The following is a 10,605-nucleotide window of genomic DNA, read 5'->3' on the forward strand; positions in this document are numbered from 1 at the left end:
AGTTGCATATATTCAGAGACAATCCCCTCACTTCGCTGTTCCTGCTCACACAGCACTGGGGTTACTGGCTCCGGCCTCCTTATTGTGCATCTTGAAACAGCCACACCACATGTTTTCAGAGAGTCCTGTATTTCACCTGAAGTTATTTGTGGGTTTTCTTTGCATCCCAGAGAATTTTTTCTGGCAGTTGTAGCTGAAATTTTAGTTGGTCTACCTGACCGTGGTTTGGTTTCTACAGAACCCTTCATTTTCCACTTCTTGATTAGAGTTTGAACACTGCTGATTGGCATTCTCAATTCCTTGGATATCTTTTTATATCCCTTTACTGTTTTATACAGTTCAACTACCTTTTCCAGAAGATCCTTTGACAATTCTTTTGCTTTCCCCATGACTCAGAATCCAGAAACGTGCAGCACTGGATGAAAGATGCAAGGGTCTGTCAGGAGTCCAGAAACGCATTGACCTTTTATACACACACACACTAATTACAAGCAAACAGATCACAGGTGAGGATGGTTACCTTTATTAGCCATTCAAACCCCTTTGTGTCATCTTGTGTGCATGTTATCAGGCCCAAATCACCAGGGTATGTAAACTTTTGATCAGGGTCATTTGGGTAGTTTCTGTTGCCATTATGATTTAAAAAGAGTAAACACAGCTGAGTGATAATAAATGGCTTCAGCCAAACACTAACCATGAGTGAAAGAAAAGTTTTTGTGTTATCATTCATATTCTCTGAAAAATGGCCAAGACATAATACATTCTGCCAGGGTATGTAAACTTATGAGAGCTAGTGAAGTGTGTGTGTGTAATATATATATACACACACACACACACACACACATATACATATACACACACATATATACACATAGTATCTCACAAAAGTGAGTACACCCCTCACTCTCATTTCTGTATATATTTTCTTCTATCTTTTCATGTGACAACACTGAAGAAATGACACTTTGCTACAATGTAAAGTAGTGAGTGTACAGCTTGTATAACAGTGTAAATTTGCTGTCCCCTCAAAATTACAAAAATGTGAAGGGTGTACTAACTTTTGTGAGATACTGTGTATGTGTAATATATATATGAACACTTTAAAGTCTCTTATATTAGGAGAAGTTCTAGTTGTGATCCATCATTCCTATAGATGGTACCTCTGGGGAAGTAATTAATTATTGATCCTGATTAGTTGTGGCAGCCTCCATGTATCTTTTAGAAAGGGGTATATTATATTATATTATATATATATATATATTATATATATATATATATATATATATATATATATATATATATATATATATATATATATATATATATATATATATATATATATATATATATATCTTTTTTCAGCGGGAACACAGTTCCAACACCTCCAGCACTCAATGTATTTAATGGCAACGGGGGCTGGGCTGTGCTACACTGTCTATATTGATGCTGGCTGCTGGGGGATCTATTGTTGCTGGAGGGGATATATTTTTGAGGGGATTTATTGTTGCTGGGGTTGGTCATATGTGGCTGGGGGGTGTCAGTTGTTGGTGGGAGGGATTTGCAGTTGAAAGAGCAGTCTATTGATGCTGTCTCTGGGGAGATCTGTTGTTGCAGGGTTTTTTTTGTGGGTGGTCCATTGTTGCTGGGGGGGGGGGGCGTGTCTATTTTACTGCTCTTCTTGTTATCTCTAACAAGTTCCATACAAATTACTTAGGCTACTTTCACACTGGGACACTTTTCAGGCGTATTTGTGCTAAAAATAGTGCCTGTAAAGCGCCTAAAAAGTGCCTGAAAGGCGCCTCTCAAGCTAAACCGGTCTGAAAGCCCGAGTGCCTTCACACTGGGGCGGTGCTCTTGCAGGACGAGAAAAAAAAGTCCTGCAAGCAGCATCTTTGGGGCGTTGTGGGAGCAGTGAATTCACCGCTCCTAAAAACACCCTGCCATTGAAATCAATGGCCAGCACTGCCGAAGCAGCGGCGTTTTGCGGGCGCTTTTAACCCTTTGTTCGGCTGTTAGCGGGGGGGTTAAAAGTGCCCCACTAGCGTCCGAAAAAACCACTGATGTGGGGACGGAGGGAAGGCGGGAGATGTGGAAGCGGAGGGAAGGCGGGAGATGTGGAAGTGGAGGGAAGGCGGGAGATGTGGGGACGGAGGGAAGGCGGGAGATGTGGGGACGGAGGGAAGGCGGGAGATGTGGAGGCGGAGGGAAGGCGGGAGATGTGGAGGCGGAGGGAAGGCGGGAGATGTGGAGGCGGAGGGAAGGCGGGAGATGTGGAGGCGGAGGGAAGGCGGGAGATGTGGAGGCGGAGGGAAGGCGGGAGATGTGGAGGCGGAGGGAAGGCGGGAGATGTGGAGACGCAGGGAAGGCGGGAGATGTGGAGACGCAGGGAAGGCGGGAGATGTGGGGACGGAGGGAAGGCGGGAGATGTGGGGACGGAGGGAAGGCGGGAGATGTGAGGACGGAGGGAAGGCCGGAGATGTGGGGACGGAGGGAAGGCCGGAGATGTGGGGACGCAGGGAAGGCGGGAGATGTGGGGACGCAGGGAAGGCGGGAGATGTGGGGACGCAGGGAAGGCGGGAGATGTGGGGACGCAGGGAAGGCGGGAGATGTGGAGGCGGAGGGAAGGCGGGAGATGTGGGGACGCAGGGAAGGCGGGAGATGTGGGGACGCAGGGAAGGCGGGAGATGTGGGGACGCAGGGAAGGCGGGAGATGTGGGGACGCAGGGAAGGCGGGAGATGTGGGGACGCAGGGAAGGCGGGAGATGTGGGGACGCAGGGAAGGCGGGAGATGTGGGGACGCAGGGAAGGCGGGAGATGTGGGGACGGAGGGAAGGCGGGAGATGTGGGGACGGAGGGAAGGCGGGAGATGTGGGGACGGAGGGAAGGCGGGAGATGTGGGGACGGAGGGAAGGCGGGAGATGTGGGGACGGAGGGAAGGCGGGAGATGTGGAGGCGGAGGGAAGGCGGGAGATGTGGAGGCGGAGGGAAGGCGGGAGATGTGGAGGCGGAGGGAAGGCGGGAGATGTGGAGGCGGAGGGAAGGCGGGAGATGTGGAGGCGGAGGGAAGGCGGGAGATGTGGAGGCGGAGGGAAGGCGGGAGATGTGGAGGCGGAGGGAAGGCGGGAGATGTGGAGGCGGAGGGAAGGCGGGAGATGTGGAGGCGGAGGGAAGGCGGGAGATGTGGAGGCGGAGGGAAGGCGGGAGATGTGGAGGCGGAGGGAAGGCGGGAGATGTGGGGACGCAGGGAAGGCGGGAGATGTGGGGACGCAGGGAAGGCGGGAGATGTGGAGGCGGAGGGAAGGCGGGAGATGTGGGGACGGAGGGAAGGCGGGAGATGTGGAGGCGGAGGGAAGGCGGGAGATGTGGGGACGGAGGGAAGGCGGGAGATGTGGAGGCGGAGGGAAGGCGGGAGATGTGGGGACGGAGGGAAGGCGGGAGATGTGGGGACGGAGGGAAGGCGGGAGATGTGGAGGCGGAGGGAAGGCGGGAGATGTGGGGACGCAGGGAAGGCGGGAGATGTGGGGACGCAGGGAAGGCGGGAGATGTGGGGACGCAGGGAAGGCGGGAGATGTGGGGACGGAGGGAAGGCGGGAGATGTGGGGACGGAGGGAAGGCGGGAGATGTGGGGACGGAGGGAAGGCGGGAGATGTGGGGACGGAGGGAAGGCGGGAGATGTGGGGACGGAGGGAAGGCGGGAGATGTGGGGACGGAGTGAAGGCGGGAGATGTGGGGGCAGAGGAAATGTGAGACGGAGGGAAGGCGGGAGATGTGGAGGCGGAGGGAAGGCGGGAGATGTGGAGGCGGAGGGAAGGCGGGAGATGTGGAGGCGGAGGGAAGGCGGGAGATGTGGAGGCGGAGGGAAGGCGGGAGATGTGGAGGCGGAGGGAAGGCGGGAGATGTGGAGGCGGAGGGAAGGCGGGAGATGTGGAGGCGGAGGGAAGGCGGGAGATGTGGAGGCGGAGGGAAGGCGGGAGATGTGGAGGCGGAGGGAAGGCGGGAGATGTGGAGGCGGAGGGAAGGCGGGAGATGTGGAGGCGGAGGGAAGGCGGGAGATGTGGAGACGCAGGGAAGGCGGGAGATGTGGGGACGCAGGGAAGGCGGGAGATGTGGGGACGCAGGGAAGGCGGGAGATGTGGGGACGCAGGGAAGGCGGGAGATGTGGGGACGCAGGGAAGGCGGGAGATGTGGGGACGCAGGGAAGGCGGGAGATGTGGGGACGCAGGGAAGGCGGGAGATGTGGGGACGCAGGGAAGGCGGGAGATGTGGGGACGCAGGGAAGGCGGGAGATGTGGGGACGCAGGGAAGGCGGGAGATGTGGGGACGCAGGGAAGGCGGGAGATGTGGGGACGCAGGGAAGGCGGGAGATGTGGGGACGCAGGGAAGGCGGGAGATGTGGGGACGCAGGGAAGGCGGGAGATGTGGAGGCGGAGGGAAGGCGGGAGATGTGGAGGCGGAGGGAAGGCGGGAGATGTGGGGACGCAGGGAAGGCGGGAGATGTGGGGACGCAGGGAAGGCGGGAGATGTGGAGGCGGAGGGAAGGCGGGAGATGTGGAGGCGGAGGGAAGGCGGGAGATGTGGAGGCGGAGGGAAGGCGGGAGATGTGGAGGCGGAGGGAAGGCGGGAGATGTGGAGGCGGAGGGAAGGCGGGAGATGTGGAGGCGGAGGGAAGGCGGGAGATGTGGAGGCGGAGGGAAGGCGGGAGATGTGGGGACGGAGGGAAGGCGGGAGATGTGGGGACGGAGGGAAGGCGGGAGATGTGGGGACGGAGAGAAGGCGGGAGATGTGGGGGCAGAGGAAATGTGAGACGGAGGGAAGGCGGGAGATGTGGGCTGCTAAAGAGGGGAGTATATTAACCCTTCTTTTGCAGGGCATTTTTTTTTTTTTACCCTGACAACGTCGCTTTTGTAGCAGGATTGGCATAGAAAACCGCTCCATGCGACATTCTCCAATAAGAAAAGTGACCATAACGATTTAACAAGCAGATTCTGACCTTTGTGCATCCGGTTGGGAGATGGTATTGACTAAGGCTTCCACGGCTGCGTCAAACAGTTCAGGATCCCGCAGAGCGCTGAACGCGGCCATCGTCAGTTCCTCGCACTCTGTCAGCGGGATGCCCAGCTGTGCCCAACTGGAAAAACACTTCAGTACTTTCTGTTTGACAAATCCCGGGGAGTCGCTCTGCTGTAGCAGTTGGCGCAGCAGCGGGAAGATGCAGGCAGACTCCTGCGCCAGGCAGCTGCGCACTTGTCCCTTGCGGAAAGGCGGGAGGCGGCTGGTCTGAAACTCCTCCGGCAAAACAGTCAGCAGCTCCAGGAGCGCCAGGCAGCGAGCTCCGCCGTTGGTCTGCCCGTCCTCCGTCTGGAACACCCGCACCATGTCCGGAACCGCGTGGGGCCACGTGTCCGGCATCATATTGAGGGCCAAGGAGGCCAAGGCCACGCAGAGTCTCGTCAACACGATCTTGGAGCCGCTGGCGAAGGCGGAGATCTGTGTGAAGAGTTGGGACTTCAGCGACTCGTACTGGTCCGACGGGATGTCCCCCCAGTAGCGGGAGATCTTGATGTGCAGGGCGCTGGCCCCAAAGTACTGGATTTCTGGCACCTTGCCACCGCTCAGTAGCTGCCAGCTGAACTGCCACGCCTGGGGTGACACCTGTGCCTGCATTAACCACTTCTGTGCCAGGTTCTTGTTGTCAATGTTGGGATCGTAGTACAACTGGTGAAGAGCCTTGAAAAGGAAAAGAAAAAAAAAAAAAAAAAACTATGACTATGGAAACACAAGGGCTAGTTTAGTCACCTGAATTGTTTTAGTTGTATTTTAGTCGACTATAATCGAATAGGTTTAGTTACATTGTAACGCATTATTTAACCACTTAAGGACCGGAAGGATTTGCCCCTTTAATGTCCAGGCCATTTTTGTTGATACGGCACTGCGTCACTTTAAGGCCCCATACACACTATTAGAATTTCTGCAGATTTTTGTCTTCAGATTTACCAAAACCATATAATATGAGGCCAAACCTTAAGAGTTTCAATTTGTATGCAATCAGGCAGGCCCTTGAACTACATGGTTTTGGTAAATCTGCAGAAAATCTAATATAGTGTGTATGGGGTCTTACTGACGATTGCGCGGTCCGCGACGTTGTACCCAAATAAATGTTCTTTTTTTTCCCACAAATAGAGATTTCTTTTGGTGGTATTTTTTTTTTTTTTTTTTTGTAAAATCTTTATTTAGCAACATTTTAGTAAGAAGCTACACACCATGAAGACATGCATAATAAAACACATAAAGATTATACATTGATACAGGTTATTGTAAATGACTAGTCCATGTTCAGGGTAATATCACACTTAGTAGTGGTTAGTCCTCATAATAAACTTGGAATGACCACGGGGAGAGAGTACCGTCCAGTGACAGACACAACACGCCTTAGGTGCTGATTGTTCAGGAGTGCAGGGGGGCACCGACACCCGCCATCAGTCCGGGCAGAGGGGGGCTATATGCCTCCATCAACCTCACCTAGACCACCATTTCGGCAGGGAGCACCCACCCCCCTCAATCCTCCAACTCAGTAGGGAAAGCGCACAGTCACCCCCCTCCAAGGGGGGGCGTCTCCGCCCTCTAAGCTAGTCATTGCAACCCTAAGTCTGGACATTGCAGCAAGTAAAGAATTTTGTTACAGCCTGAAGTCAAGGAATCAAGTGGTAGTAAAAGAACCAAGACCAGTAAAGAGAGGAAAGAGAAGAAGAAGTAAACGATAAGAGAGGGAGCAAGGGGGGAAGGGGAAGGAGGGCAGGGAATAGGGAAGGGTGTAGGAGGAGCATACCTTATGGTCTGGAGAAGTTCAGTAGATCTGCGCCGAGCGAGTTCCGACCAGAACAGCCTCTTTTCATGACAAGTAGGGGTGAAGCATGTCATCACTTGCCCAGTGATGCCCAGTGATGACATGCCATTACTCTTGTCTAAGCGGGATCTTAGGGATGGTTCTGCCAGCTCCAACAAAGCCAGGTCAAGGCTAGTGGATTCTTGGTCGGGGTCAGACATATATTTTTGCCATGGGCCCCAAATGGTTTCAAAGCGTTCCACTTTGCCCCTACAGGTCACTATCCAGCGTTCTGCCTCCCTAATATCATTTACCTTTTGGATCCAGTCTGCCCTTGAAGGGATCTTGGGTTGTTTCCAGTAAATTGGGAGAAGGCGTCTAGCCGCATTTAAAAAGATGCGGCAAGACACTTTTTTTGTATCGACTAATCAGCATCTGTGGGACATGTAGGAGGAAGTGGGCCGGAGACAAGGGTATATCAAGATCTAGGATTTCCCTTATTAGAGCTTTAATGTCCGCCCGATATGGCTGGATTAGAGGGCACTCCCGCCAAATATGAAGGAGCGTTCCCCTGAGGACGCACTTCCTCCAGCATTGATCCGACACCAAAGGATAGATGCGAGGTAGGTCAGCCGGGACACGGTACCAGCGTGACAAAATCTTGTAATTTGTTTCTTGAGTTTTAGATTCTATAGAGCTCGAGTGAGTGAGCTAGTAGAGATGAGTCAGTTGGGTTGTAGAGAAATCAAGCTCTAAGTCCCTTTCCCATGCACGTATGTAAGTTGGCCTAAGATTGTCAGTACCAGGGGCGTTGCTAGGGGGTGGCTTTTGGGGCTATGGCCCCGAATCTGAGGCCAATAGCCCCGAGTCTCTGCAGGGGTCCCCAAGGGGAGGGGAGGCTCTCTGGGGACCCTTATGCAAGTGGGGGGGCTCTCTGGGGACCCTGATGTAAGGGAGAGGCTCTCTGGGGACCCTGATTTTAAGGCCTAGGCTCTCTAGGGACCCAGAATTAAGGGGAAGGCTCTCTGGGGACCCAATTTTAAGGGGGCCTCTCTGGGAACCCTGATGTAAGTGGGGGGGTCCTCTGGGTACCCTGATGGAAGGGGGAGGCTCTCTGGGGACCCTGATGTAAGGTGATGTAAGGGGGGGGCTCTCTGGGGACCCTGATGTAAGCGGGGGGCTCTCTGGGGATATATATACACCCACACGTATATTACTGTATATACATGTGTATGTCCGCCCAAGCGTATGATTTTACTACGCTGCTATGGGCTCTACCCACAGATCTTTTGTAGGTACATCTCCGAAATCATGTGAGGGATTGGGTCATCATCTACAAAAATCAGTTTGAAAGGTGTTAGAGAGGAGGAGTCTCTTATAGCTTTCCCATGTATCCCATGAAGTGATGGAGCTGTCTATACCTCCAGAAATTCATTCTAGTGCCCCCGTGTCTAGTCTGTAGGGATTCAAAGCTCATCAAATTTACCATTGTGCCTTAACTTCCCACAACTGGCGTTACCATCATCCAACCAGGGACCAAAAAAAAAAGCCATTTGCTCACCTGGTGGGAACCAAAGGAACCCCCCTGGCGGAGCCAGCAGGGACATGGGAGGAAACAGACTGTAAACCAAATTTATCCTGTCCCATATAGAAAGCGTATGCATCGTCAGAGGGGAAGTGGTATCCGACAACCCTCTACATTCACGGGGTAGCCATGGTGCATACACTAAATTCCTGCCCGCCAGCCATTTTTCTAGTGAGACCCAAGGCTTGGAAACACCAGTTGAGGATTCTCTGGAGGGCAATGGCCCTATGGCATTTCAGAATGTCAGGGATTCCCAGGCCTCCCATCAATTTTGAGCGTTTTAGTACCTTTAGAGCTATTCTGGATTTCTGTGCATTCCACACAAACCCAGATAGTGTGCTATTAATCTGGGAAAAGAAGTTGTGTGGTAAGGGTATGGGAATCATTTGTAAAAAAAAAAAAAAAGTATTTGGGGCAGGATATTCATTATTATATTAATGCAACCTATCCATGTAAAAGCAGTTTTGGTCCATTGGGAAAGATCTTTCTTAATTGTGTGAAGTAATGGGGGGAAGTTAGCGGTGTAAAGGGTATTGAACCGGTCTGTCAATTGTATGCCTAAGTATCTAATTGAAGACTTGGCCCAGGTGAAGGGAAAAGCAGCCTGTAGGTTACTCATCAGGGAAGGAGGCAGATGAACAGGTAAAATTTCCGATCTGGAGAAATTTATCTTGAAATTTGAAAGCGACCCGAATGTCTTTAGTTCTTTCATCAGGACTGGCAGCGAGATCAGGGGTTCTGATAGATGGAATAGAACGTCGTCTGCATAGGCTGACAGTTTGCGTTCAGTGTTTCCAACCTTTAGGTCCTTTATGTCCGTATTTGCTCTGACAGTACATAGTAACAGCTCAAGAACAAGAGCAAAGAGGAGAGGAGAAAGGGGACACCCCTGCCTCGTGCCATTCCGGATCGGGAACTGAGAGGAAAGCACTCCATTCACTTTAACCTGTGCACAGGGAGTGGAGTACAGTGCCAAAATAGAGGACAGCATGCGCTTTTTAAGCCCTAGAACCTCTAATACCATTTTTAAAGTGGAGTTCCACCCACTTTTACAACTCTTCAGCATCCCTCACTAAACTGCGCACTGTAAACGAATTGGAAATTTTCTTATTTTTTTTCTCAGCACTTACTGTATATCTGCTGTATTAATTTTTCACTTCCTCCTCCCTGGCCGCGGCCCATCGCATCATTTCCTGTTTGCAATGCCTTCTGGGAAGGGGCGGCAACTTCCTCTGACACTGCCGTTCCTATGGAAACCTGACCTGAAACCTATTACACAGCTTGTGCTGCACTGAGCATGTGCGAGATCTGCAAGGATGAGATCCAGGAAGAAATACAGTCTGGCTTCAGATGCCCACGGCCTGCTGTAAGTTTATAAAATAACAAACTACTGCTATAAACTAACAAAACAGACCTTAGTTTACAGACTAACTTTACTAGAATACATTAAAGGGGGTTGTAAAGGTAAAAATTTTTTCACCTTAATGCATTCTATGCATTAAGGTGAAAAAACTTTTGACAGTACCGCCGCCCCCAGCCCCCCCGTTTTACTTACCTGACGCCTCGAATCTTCGCTCCTCGTCCTCGTCAGCTTCATTGCAGCTCAGCCTGGTCGCTGATTGGCTGCAGTGGATGGATTGAAAGCAGCGCAGCCATTGGCTCGCGCTGCTGTCAATCACATCCGATGACGCGGCGCGCCGGGGGGCGGGGCCGAGTGATACAGCGAGCGGCTATAGCCGCCGGCTGTATCACGGGAGCGCGCCCGCAAGCACTCACCACCGTGCGAGGGAGCTCGCATGAAGGTGGTAAATGCTTGCGGGGAGGAGCTGAAACAGCCGCCGAGGGACCCCAGAAGACCAGGTTCGGGGCCACTCTGTGCAGAACGAGCTGCACAGTGAAGGTAAGTATAACATGTTTGTTATTTTAAAAAAAAAAAAAAAAACATCTTTACAACCCCTTTAAGCTTGTGTATTATAGGAGTATTTTTATTTAAAAAGTATAATTTCAGCTGGAACACCAAGTATGACCAGTGGACCCGATCGAAGGCCTTTTTGTTGTCAGTGGAAAGAATTATGAAAGGTTTTGGGTCAGGGCCTGTACGAGCCCAATGAATGAGCTCTGATTGAATTGTCTCTTGCCTCCCTCCCAGTGATAAACCCCGTTTGGTCCGGGTGAATAATATGAGGCATAAGGCCTC

At 51.9% G+C, this 10,605-nt stretch overlaps 1 protein-coding gene across 1 annotated transcript in view; it reads right to left on the reverse strand.

The window, feature by feature from the left end:
• The window catches only part of IPO13 (importin 13), a gene marked incomplete at both ends in the record, with an annotated part of 50,747 nt that extends 45,020 nt beyond the window's left edge, over window positions 1-5,727 (reverse strand). The window contains 1 exon segment of the mRNA XM_073593927.1: window positions 4,991-5,727. Coding sequence (XP_073450028.1) covers window positions 4,991-5,727 — 737 coding nt within the window.
• Window positions 5,728-10,605: the final 4,878 nt, after the last annotated feature.

Source organism: Aquarana catesbeiana, linkage group LG07, assembly GCF_042186555.1.
Source record: "Aquarana catesbeiana isolate 2022-GZ linkage group LG07, ASM4218655v1, whole genome shotgun sequence".
NCBI classification, from domain to species: domain Eukaryota; kingdom Metazoa; phylum Chordata; class Amphibia; order Anura; family Ranidae; genus Aquarana; species Aquarana catesbeiana.